Source organism: Myotis nattereri (assembly GCF_964212035.1).
Source record: "Myotis nattereri genome assembly, chromosome: 9".
Classification (NCBI taxonomy): Eukaryota; Metazoa; Chordata; class Mammalia; order Chiroptera; family Vespertilionidae; genus Myotis; species Myotis nattereri.
In genome coordinates this window covers 14981443-14999412 of record NC_138084.1, presented here as the reverse complement: position 1 = coordinate 14999412, position 17970 = coordinate 14981443, and the positions used below count along the sequence as shown (strand labels likewise).

At 43.4% G+C, this 17970-nt stretch overlaps 1 protein-coding gene across 2 annotated transcripts in view; it reads right to left on the bottom strand.

Annotated features, from left to right (window-relative positions):
- Window positions 1-1657: 1657 nt before the first annotated feature.
- EXT2 (exostosin glycosyltransferase 2) overlaps window positions 1658-17970 on the bottom strand; it is a 123091-nt gene continuing 106778 nt past the window's right edge. For both annotated transcript variants that reach the window (XM_081098502.1, XM_081098503.1), the window contains 4 exons: window positions 13550-13693; window positions 11690-11818; window positions 9807-9889; window positions 1658-2533 (listed from right to left, as the gene is read on the bottom strand). In XM_081098502.1, coding sequence (XP_080954628.1) covers window positions 2395-2533; window positions 9807-9889; window positions 11690-11818; window positions 13550-13693 — 495 coding nt within the window. In that variant the 3' untranslated portion in view covers window positions 1658-2394. The remainder of the gene's footprint in view (window positions 2534-9806; window positions 9890-11689; window positions 11819-13549; window positions 13694-17970) is intronic.

Here is a 17970-nt window from a genome sequence, read left to right as displayed (position 1 = left end):
CCGCCTGTTTGCCTGTCCTGAGTTTCCCTGTGACCTGGACAACCTGTCTAGTCGCAGGAGAGAGCCTTTGAGGTTAGTTTCAAGTGCCTGGGATATAATACTCATTCTGTAATACACATCCTTTGATGCTGTGTTGTAAGACCTAACCCGTTATTTCTGAGAGTAGTGAGGTACTTTAAATGAGGGCTTAACATCCTTAGAAGGCCAGTGACTCCTACGAAGGTGATAAAATCACACAAACACAGCTCCCTGGGGCTCCCATGACCTCAGATTAAAGAGTTCCTCTTCCAAAACTGCAGAGCTAACAAGGTTTGAAAAAAAAGAAAAAATGTACCCATGGGGAGGGAGCCTGGATGAGAAACCCGCCGCTGAGGCAGTGCATTTGGTGATGAGAAAAAGGGCAGACCCTTGGAGGAGCGGGACGAGAGCAGGACACAGGCAGACGGACCAGACGTGATGTTAGCACAGTTCTCGCCTTTAGCAGGGACGTGGTGTGAGGCTCTCCCCTTCTACCTGCCCCGAACTTGAAGGTACTCACTGTCTGTGTCAGCTCCTAGCATCTGGGTGACAAAAGACATCACTTTCTCTTGGTTTTTATCATGCCATCTCCAGTATTAGGAATATGAGACCAAAATGCCTTCCATGCGCCCTGACTGGTATGTAATGAATCAAAAGTATGCATTAAGCAAGCCCTAGCCGCAGCCTCTGCCTCTGCGCTCATCCCTCCCACCTGTGAGAGTCCACGACTCTTTCACTCCTTCACATGCAAGACAAAGCTCTCTCGACTTCCACTTCCAATTTTACTTCTCCTGAAATTTCTCCCATCTCTCGAAAGTCTGTCCGAACACTCGTGAAGGGACTCGTGAAAACCAGGTTACACGACAGCGTAATCACCACTCACCTCTGTGTCACTCAACAGAACAGTGGGATGTATTAGTGACTTCGACTGGCACACAACTAGGCTTCAGTAATTATATCCATATTCCAGGCAAATTGTTATATATTTTGTGTTCTGGGGACATATGTTATGGCTAAAGCCCAAACTGTGGCTAATCTTAATATTAGAGCCAGATAAATCTGTTTCGAATCCGTAACATCTAACATTTGCCAGAGTAGATTTGTTCATCAACTGGGCTTAAAGAGGTATAATTCACACATGTGCAGTATTACTAAATGCTGAAATTTAATGATTTAAATATACCAGCAACCATTGCAAAGCAGTTGTTACAGCAGCATTTAACATTAGCCAGAACCTCTCTGGCTAATGTTACATTTATACCAAGAGAATGAGGGAAGTTTGGCATCCCCTAGGGGTGGGGTCACAACTCCCTCAGCTCTCACAGGATGGTACTTGCTGGAGCAACTCAGTGCACGGCTAGTAGAGGCCCCAGTTTTTCCCTGAGAAAACCTACGAAAGACTGATTGGACCTAATAAGGGAAAAACCAAAACAAAACCTCTGGAGGTTTGGGAGACATCTTCTCTTACAGTGTTTAGTTTGGGGATCTTACTCTGCTTGGTACACATGGCACCACGTATTTCTCCTGGCTGTGTCATCCCAGACATGGACGTAGACGGGAGTTAGGAGAAGACGCAGTTAAACACAAAAGAAGAAAGATGCTCCTTAGACCACCGATAATCAATGCGTTAGACATAGTAGAAAAAGGAATAAAAATTATTTTAATCACATTAAAAAGCCAAATCAAACAGGAATAGTTATGGTGCTTATAAGATCCCCGCTCAGCAGCTGATGCTCTTCTGTTCGCGAGTCCAGCACCCCAGGGCCAGGCACACAGGGTGGGGCAAGAGTAGGTCTGCAGTTTTGAGTACGTGAAACAGTTTATTCTTGTACTTTATTAATTATTGTATTATTTTCCATTCAAACAACTGTAAACCAACTTTTGCCCACCCTGTATAACAAATCCCACTACGATGTCTGGATTTTGTACTGAATTCCGGGCTTGGCTTTTCCTCCAAAAAACTCACTGATCTGAAGTGACTGAAAGTGAGATAGGGTATCTTTTCCACGATTCCGAGAATCTAAAGTGGGCTGGTAGGCTCTCTCCTCAGCAGTCTTCAGTCAGCGAAGCCCTTTCGGGTGGTCCTGTAGGAACTGGAGACCAAGGAGCCTGAGCTGGACCTGAACCTGGAGTGCCACCAAGGCTTCCGTTCCGCATCTTCAAAGAAAAGCCACTGGAAACCATGGAAACAGGAACAGAGGGTGCCCCCCAATGCGTAGGCATCCTCCTGCGCTTCCCGTTCTTGAGGAAGCGGGTCAGTATGTCAATCTTCCACTCTGACGTTCCCCCCCCTCCCGCTATCAGAAGTGCTGGGGGGGGGGGGCGTGTTCTCTCCCTTGGTCCAAGCTTAGTGTTCAGACCCCCGCCTGTGGCGGGTTATAAGCTGCCGATGTTGGGGAAGCTCTTCAGTTTCTCAGGAAAGTCGTCTTTGTACAGGACAGGGTCGGCTCGGTGCTCCACCACCTTGAGAGGCATCGTCCCAAAGACAGAAGCAAACTTGTTGATGCACTCAGACCTGTGGGGTTCGGGCAGCAGGAGGGCAGGTGAGCAGATGAGAGAGATGGGGGTGGGGGAAAAAGAGAAAATATTCAAGAGGCTGAGAGACGATAGCAAAATACATAATTTTCAACATCAACAGAAGAAATCCAAGGAGGCCCAGCCTGCTCCCAGGTTCGAAAGAGGTTGGAGGGGTGTGGATACAGTGATGTGGCTGTACTCTATCAGCTCCGAAGAGAAAGTGAGCAGGGAATGCTGTCTGGAGGGCCTGCAGAGGTCAGACTATCTCTTCCCCTCCCCCTACATTCCAGTCATTCTTCCAGATCAGCACCAGCAGGCCTCAAACCAAGGTGGATTAGCTGCCAGCAATCTTAACCCCGTCTCTGCCAGCTAAAGAGAAGGCAACCAGTGGAGAGGAAAAAGCCACACGGATCTGAGCTCACTGAAGTTTAACAGGCAGAGAGGAGCAACAGAAGGCAAAAGAAGCTAATGGGAATGGTGAACCTCAATTTCAAACAATAAACGCTGTACTCATTCAACCATCACTGGCTGAAGGCTCTAAGTGGCAATCTCTGGGAATTACCAGTCAACTTCTACAAGCTGAAGTTCCCACAGAACAGCTTCCATGATGGCAGCCACAGCCATGTGAGAACCAGCGGCCCACAGCCCACTGGGTGACAGGACAGCCCAGCCCTGGAGGAGGGGAGTCAATTTCCTCATCACCCCCACCCCCCAGCCTGGCGAGCAACCTCCTAGGAGGCGAGTGGGTCAGGCAGGCTGGCGGGGAAAAGGTTCTGGCCCATCAGGCCAACTGAGTGTGACAGGACACTTCAGCCTCAGACCAGGGGGAATACCAAGCCTGTAAAAATCGCTTTTGAAGTTGAGGGGAGCTCCAAGATGGATTTCAGAAAGGTCAACATGCTCTCTCCTCAGTTAGGCCCCTGGCACCTGGGAGCTACAACAAGAACAAACTAATCAGAGGCAAGACCATTACAAGAACGGGCTAAATTTCAGGACACAGACCAGGAGTCTCTTGTCCTCAGAGGTACTGTCAGATTTATTTCAAAGTATTTTAATCAATAAGCTTTTATTGGAGCACTCTGAGCTTTAGGAAGAAATTAATTAATAAAGAAGCCAGTCGTTATCAATTCTTTTGACTTGGTCATTATGTTTCTAGAAAAATGTGTTACTACTACATTTGAGCTCTTCTGACTAATAACATCACCGTGTCCACCAGCACCACAAATCAACAGCCAATACTTACTGTGTTAAGAGTGCTTTCATATAGCCCAGCTGGCATGGCTCAGTGGTTGAGCATCAACCTATGAACCAGGAGGTCACAGTTCAATTCCCGGTCAGGGCACATGCCCAGGTTGTAGGGGGCAGGCAGGAGGCAGCCAATCAATGATTCTCTCTCATCAATGATGTTTCTATCTCTCTCTCCCTCCCACTCCCTTCCTCTCTGGAATCAATATATATACATATATGTAGATATATATATATTTTTTAAAGAGTGCCTTCATGTAGTAGTAACCCATTTCATCCTCACAACAACCCTATAGGGCAGGTCCTAATTCATCCCCAATTTCACATTGGGAAGGTTGGGACACAGAGAAACTCAGTAACACGTCCAAACATCAAGTAACTAGTAAGAGGCAGGGCCAAAACCAGGCATTCTGGCTGCTAAAGCTAATTAATGATGAAATGACACGAATTTATTTATTAACACAATTCTAGGGTCCAAGGGGAGGAGCTGGGAATAAATAACTGTTAAGCACCTATTACATGCCAAGTAATTTACATCCATGCTCTTACCACTTCCTTAAAGTATTCCCCTTCTATGCACCCAAGAGCAGGGCTTTCATAACTGTGTGATGCCAATGAGACATTAGGACACAGAGCTTAAATAACTTGGCCACAGACCAAGAGCTGGAGTGGTGGGGGGGTTTCAAACCAGGCTTGCACCGCCAACAGAGCCTTCACTCTTCACCATCCTCAACCACAACTCGCAAGGAACGGCGCTTCCCTTTTGCTGGCAGTCTTTTAAGACTCAGGAGGCAGTCATAGGTTCCAAATTGAGGAGAAATTGGGCAAAAAGACTGAGCATTTTCAACAAAATGGTATGAAGCGAGCACTGGACAACAGCTTCCATCTCCTCAAATAATGGGGTCAAGGCAATGGCAAAGTCAATCTCTGCAAGGCCTTACTTGTGACAGTTCTGCCTGTAATTATGTACCGACTCTGCGGTTTCAGTTATTAGGCCTGTAGACTCTGGCTAGCAAAGCCTAGCGGTGCCATGATAGGTACCAGCGAGCATGTACTAAAGAAGAACCATGGCTCTTGGCAGAGCAGAGAGGCTCCACGGCCCCCTGGGGCGCACTGAGGACAATGTCTCCTTTGTAACTAGATCTGCCAACAGGGCCCAGCCACCGGCAAGAGGCCACCGGGGCTCCGGCCAGCCTGACTTGCTGACAGCTGCCCCTGGCTAACTCAGGCTCCGTGTGTACTTCTTTCTCTCCACACAGCCTGCACTGGAGAAGTGGCAGGCCACTTTGAATGGTAAAGGTCCTGAACTCTCCCGCCAGGCACTGACAACACTTCTTCCTTTCTTTTCAGGGCATCTGGTTTGGGGAACAGGTTAGGGTGAACAGAAGCTTGGCTTATTGCTGGTCACCCCTCTGAGTTGTTCTGTCAGGTGTCCAGCTACCCCATCAGTAAGTGGTCCCTGGGTCGGTTTTCTAATTGGGTATAAACAGGCTAAGAACTGCCAATGTCTACCTCTGAAGTCTGGAAGCATCTGGTGGGTGGAGGGGGGGAGGGGGAGAGAGGGATAAAGGACTAATGGTGTTCTGTTTTCCTTTCAAACACATACAATTACCTAAACAACCAGGAGCCTTTAGGACTAAGGCTGGGGAAATCGGGAAGGAAACGAATTCTGCCCGGCACTGTGCCACAAGCTTTCCTGTCCTATTATTTTATTTACCAGCATGTAATATGGTGTTTGGTACAAAGATGGTCAATAAATATTTGTTGAACCAATGAATGGACACTGTAATTTGATAGATATTAATACCCCCATTTTAGGAGGTGAAAGATGGAAGTTTAGATGAGGTAAGTCATTTTCCTTAAATCAGACAGCTAACAAGTGGCAAACTCATAATCTGAACAAAGATTGGCCTGAATCAAAATACTACATTCTTCTCCTTAAATCAACACTGTCTGTCTGCCATACTGCCTTGACCTCTTTAAAGCGACTGGTCAAAACGAGCAGCTTAAAGAAGTAATAGCAGATCCTGGAAGAAATGGATGCGGGGTAGTGCAACTGAGATTTCTGATTCTAGAACCCAAAGATAGAATAAATAAGCTCAATGAACCACAAAACCCAACACAAGGTTCATAAGTTGCAAAGTGGTTAACCCCTTTCACTATTGTGTGCAAAATGTGATTCTGCAAAGGGAACGATTACAAAAAATAAAACACCAATTAATACTCTACAGTACACCTCTTGGTTTACACAAGAGGCTTAAATCATGTCGTCTTCCCTCATTATCTAAGGACCTTATTTAATAATCTGGTGATCCAGTCTTTAATCCAAATACTTTTATTCCCAGTTTCTAACTGATTTCAAGACTGATTCCCTATCAAATTTCTCTATCAAGATTCCCTAACCCGACTTCCTTACCATGGGTGCACACCCTACGCCCTGGGGCCCCACCACTCTATGGCATTATTTTTTTCAAAGTCACCAATGACCACTCATTTCAAAGGCCTTTTCACGGTCTGCATGGTCCCTGCTCCTCCCCTGCTTCTGAGCACTGCAGGTCCCAGTCCTCTCCTGGCCTCTCTAGTGGTCACTTCTCTGCTTTCGGTTATTCTTTCTTTCTCCTAAATGTCAGAATTTCTCAAGATTCTGCCCTTGGCCTTTCTTCAGTCAGCTGCCACCTCTGGGCAGATGCCTTCAAATAGCTTTGTTTCAATCTTCTTTCTAGAGTTCTAGTTCCACATTTCCAACTGCCTGCCCCATATCTACACCTGCACACAGAGAGGACAAAAGGCCCCAAATCACATACCTTGCTGCTCTCCAACTCCTCATTGATGATCCAGTTAAAGGTACGACTGCTCACCCCATCCTCTCTGCTAATTAATGTCTCCTCCTAAGTGTATTAGTTACACTGTTAAGGTACTACCTACTCTTCTGGACTGGAAATCTAGAAGTTATCTTTCTCAACTCCTTCTCTATAACCTTCTCACACCTATCCTGCTAGAAATAAGTTCTAGTATATCTTCCTTTGGGGGAGGGGTGAATCTCTTGCAATTTAATTCCTTCTTTGCTTTCCACACTCAATTTAGTTCAAGCCTTCTAACTGCTCTTTCTTCGATCTCTTTACTTCGTTCCATCCTATGTACTACTTCCAAATTAATTCTCAAAACAATATTTAGATCAAGCTACTCCCCTGTTGCATGTAAAGAACAGACTGGGAATGTAGAAGAAGAAAAAGCTACCCCCCTGTTCAAAAACCTTCTATGGCTTACCAGAGCCTGGAGAAAAATGTCCAGGCTCCTTAACTGGGATTCCAGGCAGTTTGGAAGTAACAGGCCAGAACTCGATGCTCTAGCCAAAGTGAACTTCTTCCCCCTAGGTTAACTCCTAATTTTATTTCTTCTACAATTCGATTCAGGATCCAAATGAGTTCCACATGTTGCAATTGGCTGATTTAGTCTGTAGGTTACCCCTCCTCTTATTTTCCTCCAGCTATCCATTTGTTGAAGAAACGGAGTTGTTCATCCCGTCCCCACATGTGGACTTCGCTGACTGCATCCCATGGTGTCCTTTGATATGTTCATGTGTCCCTTGAATGTCCTGTCTATCAGTAGCTAAATTTGGAGTCTTCATCAGGTTTGATTTGGGGATAAGAATACTTCAGAGGTGAACATTTATCAGGAGACACAAAATGTGTAATTGTCATGTCTCTTTTGGCTGTTAGCAGCCACTGACAATCATTGCCTAGATCTATTACTTTTCCAGAGTTTGTATTACAGTGATACTCTAGTCCTATCTTTTCCCCCCTAATTAGCCGGACTTCTATAAAGACTAAAATCCCTTCATGAACTATTTGAATGCCTGAAGTACAGTTGATATTAGAATGAACTTAACTGCTGGCCAAATACACCTTGAACTTGCTGGTGGGCACTTTTAATTACAGTTCCCCTGCCTGGGATCTCCTCTTGCCTAGCGCATCATTGGTTGGGATCCTAGTGGTCTTTGAAGACTCACTTCAAATGCCATCTCTTTTACAAAATTATTCCTAAAAATTGACCTAGCAAGACGTCACTTCTCTTTCCTCTGATCAATTAGAACTTTTTTTTTTAAATCTCACTTGATATTTTTTCCATTGATTTTTGGAGAAAGTGGAAGGGAGAGAAGGTTGGGGAGAAAGAAAGTGAGAGAGAAGCATCGATTCGAAAGAGACACATCAATTGTTTGCCTCCTGCACACACCCCAACTGGGGATTGAACCCGCAACCTTCGGTGTGTGAGCCAATACTCTAACCACTGAGCATACAGGCCAGGGCTCAATTATAACATTTGAGCCTCCCTTATGTTACTTATTACATATAGTTTTGGATTAACTTTGATGTGTGTGTGTGAGTGTGTGTGTGTGTGTGCACACATTTGTTGTTGTTAATTGTAAAGTCTGATATAATTTGATTCAAGCCTAACAATATCTGGGAAGTTGCCTTTCTGTTTTCCAAAGCCTTTTTCTGGTTGGAAGTCTTCACATACATCTCCCTTATTTACTTTCTTCAGTGTGTAGTAATAAGTACATTCAACTTAAATCTCTCTCACTGCATTTTAGGTTGCTTTACATTTGCAATGATCAATAGTTTCTCACTGCATTTTAAGTTGCTTTGCATTTGCAATGATCTCAGTGGTGCTAGAGGAGAGATGTTTAGCCTTAGCGCATGCTTCAAGGCCATTATCAGGTCAACTTTTCTCCCTACAATTCATTTCTTGGACCATATAATCCCACCACTTTAACTTAACCCAATCAACAACCAATTGCTTAATGCTATAAATTCTCCCAGACATAGAGAATAGTGGTAGGTTTAAAGAACAATTTCATGTACTCCAAATAGAACTATAGTTGGGGTCTCTCTTCCAAATGAGCTTTGACAGTTAATGTCACTGCCTTTGACAGTGTAATATTTATACCAGTGATAGATATTTCCAAAATCACAATAATGTATTAACAGTTGATAAAAGTCCTGTCATTTGGGTAAGATATTTATATAGGAAAGAGATAAATTATTTAGAGAGTAAGAGTAAGAAGAGTAAGGAGTAAAGAATTATATAGAAGAATCCAGGTCAACTGAAAAGAAACACTGCTCTGTACAGAAAAATCCTCCAGGCTTGAAGGATGCTGACAGATTTCAGAAATGAATGCTGCAAGCAGAAGCATGAGACCTGTGGAAACTTGAACTAGATATCTCATTCTACCACTGCAGCATTCTCCGAGTAAATTTTGGTCCCTTGAAAACAGTGCTACTGGATGCCAGAGCCTGCTGTCTTACATAAGGAGCTGCCTTTTGGAAGAACTGGGTTTGATTCAAGAGAGTCAAAGCTCAGGTACCTGTGGGTTACAAGTGAGAACTCCTAGGTTTACTGTAAGATTATAACGGTCTCCAGGGAAGACATGCATCTCCACTCCTTTTACATGCACCTACAAGGCCTGGTGTTACACTCCGCACAAAGGTGTGCTTGTTGAGGAGCTGCATGCATGGAAATAAGGGAGTATTTCAGAGCTGCCTGCTGCCCTCTCTGTAATGTAGAGCTGTGCTTTCAGGGCTGTTCTTGGTAGGTGTTGTAGTAGTGTCAGCACAGGTAATGTGTCCCTGGTGGGTTTGGTTTAATTCTTTCTGATCAAACTTCTACTGTAACATAGAGATATTACCCTGAAAAACAATCCAGTATTTCCTTAGAATTAACTACCTACCACTCAAATGACTGTGGATGGTTAACTGCTTAGTCTAAATGGAGAATCTGGCTTCTGGAGCTTAAGGCCAGCGATATTTTTAAGACCCTTCCAGCCATTACAAATTGAGTAAGTAGCATTCCAAATTAATTCTTTGGGTGACCTGGGCTTGAACTAGTCCAACTCCCACAGTGCAAAAGGAGGTGACTATGGCTACCAGCTGCTGTCCTTATATTTCCAAAAAAGTCCCATAAACAGGCCCAAGGCAGGAAATGGGGATCAGAAGCCAGGGCAGACTTTTGGTAAGAGGCTCACTCACCTCTCCACCATGTGCGTCTGGTCCAGAGAAAGCCCGTCAATGGCTGTGCACTCTGGACACTTGAATTTCTTCCGCGGTGTCACCTACCAGAGGAACACAAAAATACCTGGCTGTCAGCACCCAGGACAATAAAACCATGCTGTGACACCACTCTGCATGCTTCTGTTCTGTAAGTGGAGATGCCTGTTCCCTCCATACACACACTCACACACCTCACCATTTCTCCATTCAATTTTGTCTGGCTCGGCCAACGGCAAACTCACAAGGGCCCAATAAAAAAGGCTTGGAGGGCTTTTGCCTTCTGTAGCTGGAAAGAAGTGGTGATGACAAGCTCCTTAATTCCTGTTTAATGACTGTTTTCTCACTGCCAAGGTCCTTGTATAAACACCATTTGTTCTTGCAGCCATAAGGGCGATGAAATACAGCTTCCCATAACTTTCACCGTAACCTTAGTTCCAACAGGCGCTCTTTCTCCTTCTTCCAGCTCATGGCAAATGCCTTGAGCCGCACCAGGCTCTAGAAGATGCCAGGTTATTTTGCAATTCCCTTGAATCAGAAAAAAATAATCCAATGGTCCCTCAGCCTCTGAATCCTTTTCCCTGATTCTCCCCTACCCTCCCAAACCTTAAACTTCCAGTGCTTTTCTAGCACACTCAGGGGAAGCTACTATCCTAACCTAGTGAAGATAAGCAAACAGCAGAGAGACTGAGGGGGGAAGCTAGATGACTGACGAGGCCAGATTAAGAAGCAGAGGACACCAGGAATTACTGTCCAGAGTAAGCAGGCACAGCCAAAACATCTTGTCAAAAAGCAGATTTGGAGATAAACTTCCTTTAAAATGAATTTCACCATTCACATTCTTTCACTTTCCTTGCAGTGAGCTGTCCGTGGAGTTATTTAGAGCCGGGGGAGAGGGTGAGGACTGCAGGGTTAGAGAGCACCAGTAGTGACTCTTCCTCTTTCCTTAGTCACTGTGGTTTAATTTGGCTTCTCTCATCCATTAATAGTATGAGGAGTCAGCCAGGAATGTCATACTGTATTTCCAATATAAGCTTCCAGTATCGGAAGATTCCAGCATCAGGAATCTGGCCTAGAAGTAGTGCCCATTGTCATACACAGAATTCTGACCCAGAATGAAAGAAGGTTGAGATGACTCCACTTATATAAAAAAGTGTGTGCTCTCTACATATCTAGGGATCTAATTTGAGAAAAATCTACATTTCAAGAATAGATATCTATCCTCAGGGGATCATTAATATATTATAGGAAAGGTAATTTTTAACATCCGGTAATCAATATTTAAAAACATCATTCTGACTATAAACGATGCCGACTGGCGATGCAGCGGCGTTATTCCCAGGACCCGCCGGTTCGAAGACGATCAGATACCGTCGTAGTTCCGACCATAAAAACATCGTTTAGGGTAACTATAGTTATAATTTACAAAGTGTACTATCTTTTCAATGTCTATATATATAAAAAAAAGATTGGCTACCTTAAGATGTAAACTGTATCTTTTACCTAACAGAACTAGATTTCAAATCAGCTTTGAGATTAAAATTATTTTTTTAAAAAACATGATTTGTAGATGGACCATCACAGCCTTTACCTCTGATACTGAAGTTTAAAACCAGTAACTAAAGAAATTGCATAAAAAAAGAAAGTATGTTTAAATTACCAAAGCCTACCCTTCAATTTTACAAGGTGACAATGTTAATCATATAATCTTAAAAAGTGAAAAGGTACAAGTTCATCTAGTCCAATACTTCATTTCATCTAGTGCCATACTTCTAGTTATGAGAACGTCTCAGGCTCAGGGAAAAGAGACTTGCTCAAGATCGTAGAGCAAGTCAGCGGCAGAGCTGGACCAGGATGCCTCCTACCTTGATGACAGCTTTCCCCGTGACATTAGCTACCAGGAAATTCATGGCAATGTCTTCACAGTTCATATGAGCGTCCACCCAATTCTTGATGTCCCCAGGCATTTTGTAGGTATACAGGTAATTAAAATACTAGCAGGTGAAGAAACAAAAAGAAGAAACATTCAAATAGCAGTTCCCTCCTGCTGATACATAAAGTACAACTCAGTCAAGGCATGGGGACAGCTTTCTCTCATAAGATTAATCACAAGGCTGTATCCACAGGAAGGGCAAAGGAAGTATTAGAATGCTGTTGGCCAAGTGACCAAAATCTTTAATATTGTCACTCTTTTCAAAACATCCACTGAGAGCAGAGGAGAGGTACAACGTGAAGCCCTTACAGGATGCAGGCCCATTGGACTGATGAAGTGTTTTACAAATATTGTTCAGAGACACACTGTACATTCATCTTTACTAAATTTTTCCCTGGAGTCACAATGCCAAATCATGTTTTCTCTATTCTTTCCATAGATTGCAAAGGGAAACAGAGATAGATTAAAGTGGGTTGACATTGCAAAGGTATATGCTTTTTACAGTAAAACAAAAATGAGGCAATTCTGAAACCACCATAACCTACCTACATATGAAATAGTATAGAAATTCACATCCAAAAATAAAGTATATATAATCTACTGCCACACACCTCCCAAATTATAAACCTTATTTATTATCTGTTGCTAAGAGCAAAAAACCTTTCTGCACCTAGAGCCCTGAAAACTACGAGGGCAGCAGCGCCAAGATAACGACAGCAATCAGTGCAGACATGGCCAAGCTACCTGAACTGCGCCGGCTAAACAGACCTTGCTCCTGCATCATGCCTTACGCCTCTGCTGACAGTGGACAGTTGATACTATTTAACTAAACCATACACTTCCAGGGAACACTCTATTACCAAACCGAATATTCTGAAGTCCAATGCATACCCTTCAACCACTCCCTAATTAAGAGTCAAAAACAGGAAGTGATAATTCTTAGACAAGGGAAATACAAAAGGCTCATAAATAAGCAAAAGGAATTTCAATCCCACTAATAATCAAATCAGTTAAAACACTGAGATCCATTTTCATGTGCATTTCATGCAAGGGAGGCTATGGTAAGATAGTTTTATATTTTGCTGGTTGGGAGTGTCTACTGACACAAACAATACCGAAAGCAATAGACAAAAATATATATCAAAACCTTCCCCAAATGTTCAGTCCCTGTGATAGAATCTATCATAATGCTCCAAAGTATAAACAGTTATGAAAATGGATATTAATCATTATTTAAACATTAGATATTAAGCATTATTTAAAATAGCAAAAAAGTTAAAAACAATCTAAACAAGCAATGACAGAATAATAGTACACATAATTTACAGAATACCAATATAATGGTATATTAGCAATTCTGTTAAGAAAAAATTATGGAGGAATGTTAATGACAGGAGAAAATGCTCACAACATAATACATAAAAATAGCAGGCTAATGCAAATATTTGTAATGGTATGTGTGTACATATGCATAACTAAGTAAATAAAAGACAAAGTGGGAAAACATCTAAACAGCAATAATGTTTCTAAGTGATATACAAGAGACTTTTTTATATAATAAAATTGTTCTGAATTTTCCACATTTTCTATTATAAGCATTTATTATTTCACAAGTAGAAAAATAATAACTTTATTCTTTAAAAAGTATCATACAACATGGCCTTTCTAAGATCTCTGAGTAGAACATTATTCATAAACTCTGTAAAAATTAAACTGGGCCAAATAAAAAAGAGTATCATACTCTGTTTTGTCAACTCAGACCCACCTGCCCCAAGCCTGCCCCACACCTTACCTTGTGATAAAAGGCTGCTCCCGTAAGCACCATGGACACCTCATTGGTCCACTCGGACTCATACTTCCACTTACTCATCTCATGGTCCCAGAGATGCAGACGACCTGGGTAACCCACCAACCGGTCAGGAAACTCCCGCCAAACCTAAGGACAGAAGCACATCAACAGTCCATTCCCCAGTTCACACAGAGCCAAGCACAGAGAGTGAGTGTGAAGTAATCCAAACAGGTATCAACAAACAGACTCTGAAGGTTCAAGTTTTCACAAACTAAGGTAAGAATGCGCTTCTGAAGATGTTTATTTGAACAGGTGCTAGCTCTTCTGCCAATATTCAAAGACAGATGTTGATTCTGATTTCTTCCAACACTTCCTGTGCTTGCTTAGCAATTTCAAATAATGTGGAGAAATAACTTACCGAATTGAGTCAAGGTAGGTAATATGATTAATGAAACAGGTTCCATCCTTAAAGAACATACAAATGATGACTAAATGGAATCCTGCAACTAACTCACTTGTCCTGATTTATATTAAACTTTGGCAATTGTGAAAACTTATAAAGTCTCTGTTTCTAAAAGAAATTGAAATTAAATTAAAAAGAAAACAAAAACCAAAAAACTATTTCTCCGGAGCACAGAGCCAGCCATTCTTATGATCTTTTAGAAGCCATAATTTAAGTATAGGCAATTTGTCTGATTCTATAATCTGTGACATATTGAAAACAAAAATGTTCTTAGGTTCAGTTCTGTTAAAAAGAATTTGGTAATTTGGGGATGAGGTACTTCCAATACCTTTCCCATGTATTTCTGTGTAATTTAGTTTAACCATTAATGAGTACTGACAATTTGCCCGCTATTCATAGGGTGATGGCTTTTCAGCATTAGGATTCCTTACCCTTTATCAAACCTCTAGTCAGCAGAGTTCCTGAGGACCGAGCCCTGGGCCCTCTGATCTTCCTTAAACTCTCTAAGTAATCTCATCTAGCCTCTAACACTTTAAAGTGTATGCTTTAGTTAAATAGTAACAACTGTCCACCTATAATCTGACTAGAGGCCCAGTGCACAAAAATTTGTGCACTCAGGGGGGTCCCTCAGCCTGGCCTATGCCCTCTTGCAGTGTGGGACCCCTTGGAGGATGTCCACCCCAGTGGGGACCCTCAACCCATGGAGGTTTGGCCATCTTGGGAGAGGGGCTGATGGCTGTTTTCAGGCTGGCCACACCCCCTTTAGGGTGGGGGGTCCCCACTGGGGTGCCTGGCCAGTCTGGGTGAGGGTCTGAGGGCCGTTTTCAGGCTGGCCAAGAACCCTGGCGACATAAGCTCCCAGCCTCTCCTTTTTTTCTTTCATTTTTTAATTTATTCTGGGATTTATTTACCTTCTATAATTGAAACTTTGTTGCTTTCAGTGGAGCTCAGAGCTGGCTCCTGCTCACTCTTGTTCCGTGGCCACGGTGGCCATGGCTGGCTGAAAGCAGGTATCTGGGGTTTATTTACCTTCTATAACTGAAACTTTGTTGCTTTCAGTGGAGCTCAGAGCCAGCTCCTGCTTGCTCCAGTTCCGTGGCCACGGTGGCCACGGCTGGCTGAAAGCAGGTATCTGGGGTTTATTTACAATCTATAATTGAAACTTTGTTGCTTTCAGTGGAGCTCAGAGCTGGGCCGCGGCAGGCAGGGAACCTTGGCTTCCTCCATCACTGGAGCAAGCAAGCCTCCTGCTCGCTCCAGCTCCGTGGCTGCTGGCCGCCATCTTGGTTGGGTTAATTTGCATATAGTTGCTGATTGGCTGGTGGGCATGGCTTAAGGTGTAGCAAAAGTATAGTCAATTTGCATGCTTGTCTTTTATTAGTATAGGATGCCTTATAAATTTATGTTTGATCCTGAAAGTTCCTGAGATAACCAACTACTTAGTATCTTCAACTGAATAAACAATAGACACCTCAACTTAACATGTCCAAAGCATAACTCTTGATTCCATATCTCCAGATAAGCCATTCTCTCAATCATCTCCATCTCAATAAACCATCTACCCACTGTCCAAGCCCAAGAGCTAGGAGTCAGCCTTTATTCCTTCCTTTTCTTTCTCCACTTTTCCCATATCCAACCCATTACAAATCCTCTGGCTCTACTTCTGACTACCCGCTACCATCTGTACTACCTCTCTCTACTTCAAACCACCCTCATCTCTCACCTGGACTGTCACAGGCTTCTTCCTTATCTCCTTGCTTCCACTCTTGCTCTTCCAAATTATTAAAGAGCATTCCTAAAAAGATCATTCCTAAAGTAATACGAGAGTATGCTGTACAGGATAATTCAACCAATGGCTCTATCCTTAACAGTTGTTCATATGGAAAATGCAAAAATTAATAAATAACAATATAAGAATAAACTGTTTTGCATACTCACAACTGTAAACCTACTTTTGCCCCACCCTGTAGATATGTCCTATGGTCATATTGCTACAGCAACTGGAGGCTTCCCCAACTCCCAAGTGCCCCTGAGCCCCCGAGCAAGGGAGGATGCTCCTTGCTTTCCCAAGGACAGAGCCAGTGAGCTAGCACTTCTCTTTTCTAGTTTGCTAGGACTGCTGTAACACAGTAACACAAACCAGTGGCTGAAAATAACAGGAACCTACAAGTCTAAGATCAAGGTGTTGGCAGGGCCATGCTCCCTCTGAAACCTGTTGGGGAAGGATCCTTCCCTGCCTCCTCTGAGTTCTGGTGGCTGGCTGGCAGCCTTTGGCATTCCTTTGCTTGTACATGCATCCCTCCAAACCTGTCTTCACGTGGCCTTCTTCCCTCCATGTCTCTGTAGCCAATTCTCCTTTAATAAGGATACCAGTCAAAATGGATTAGGGCCCACCCAATGACCTTAGTTTAACTGGATTACCTCTGAAAAGACCCTGTCCTATATAATAAAAGGCTAATATGCAAATGGACCAAACAGCGGAACGACTGGTCCCTATGACATGCGCTGACCACCAGGGGGCAGGTGCTAATCGCAGGAGCTGCCCCCTGGTGGTCAGTGCGCTCCCACAGGGGAAGCACTGCTCAGCCAGAAGCCGGGCTCACAGCTGGCGAGCACAGCAGCAGCAGTGGTAAGGACCCCTCGGGGGTCCTGGACTGCAAGAGGACACAGGCTGGGCTGAGGGAACTCCCCCCACACACCCAGAGCACAAATGTGATGCACTGGGCTTCCAGTTTCCAAATAAAATTACTAAGAGTTAGAATTTCAACATACCTTTTTTTAGAGGGACACACTTAACCCATAGCATCCCCCGAAAATCTTTAAATGTTTCACCCCAAAACAAAACAAAAAATGGCTTTCCGTTGACTAAGAACATCCAAACTGTTCAGCCTGTTCTAAAGGATCTGCCACTTTTCAGCCTCTTCTTTCACCACCTCTCTCAGACTGCTGTGTGGCTTTCTGTTCCTTAACCACAACCGGACCCCAAGCCCTTTGTGCTTGCTCTTCCTTCCGACTGCAATGTTCTCCCAGCTCTTCAGAAGGCTGGCTCCTGCTCACCAGTCAGTTTTCTGCTTACGTACCTCCTATGAAAGGCATTTTCACACCTTCCTAAGGAAAACACTGTCCCCCAACCAGCCAGTCTTCATCATTTCCCCTCACCCATGCTTTTCTTCACCAAACTATCATTTTTCAAAATTGTTCTGGTTATTTATTGTTTCTTATTTATTATCTATTTTCCTCCCACAGAATTTAAAGTCTGTGAGGACAGAGAATTTGTCTTATTCACTGTGGTGTCTGAAGCACAAAGAAAAGGGCCGGCACACGCCAGCATTCCATGCACACGTGTTGAATGCATGAACGGGCAGAATCTCAGCAGGCAATTGCTGAGAATGAAAGAACAGAACCAGAGAGCCTTTCTCTGTTCTTCACAGCCGGAGCCATTATATTCCTTAATTCAGAAAGGATGTCTGCAACAGTATTGATCAACCGGCACCATTAATAATAACGTGATATCCTTTGTGTGTGAAGATCACAGTAATAATTCACCATCACTAAAGCACATGGTTCAAATTGCTTTTCCAGAAGCGGGTAAAGGGAGATTTGCTGAGTCATTACACTCTCTTGCCCAGTCCTCCTTGTGATCATCTACTACATGCTTTTTATGTGATGTCTGCCCTGGGTCTTGAGCGTGGTCTGGAGCTGTGAAAAGAACTTTCCTTTGTGTAAAACCAGCTCACCTAACAGGCACTCCAACCCACAACCTTGGCCTCATTAACACCATGTTGTAACCAACAGAGTTAACTGGCCACAGGCATCATCCTAATAGCTGCAGACAAATGAATCCATGTCAAACATTTCCTCAGATGTGTAATGCTGCTGCTGTGTTCCCTACTCTGGGGTTTGTATTTCAGCAGATTAAAATAATATGATACTATTACAGTTTTATAGAGCCCAGAGCAAC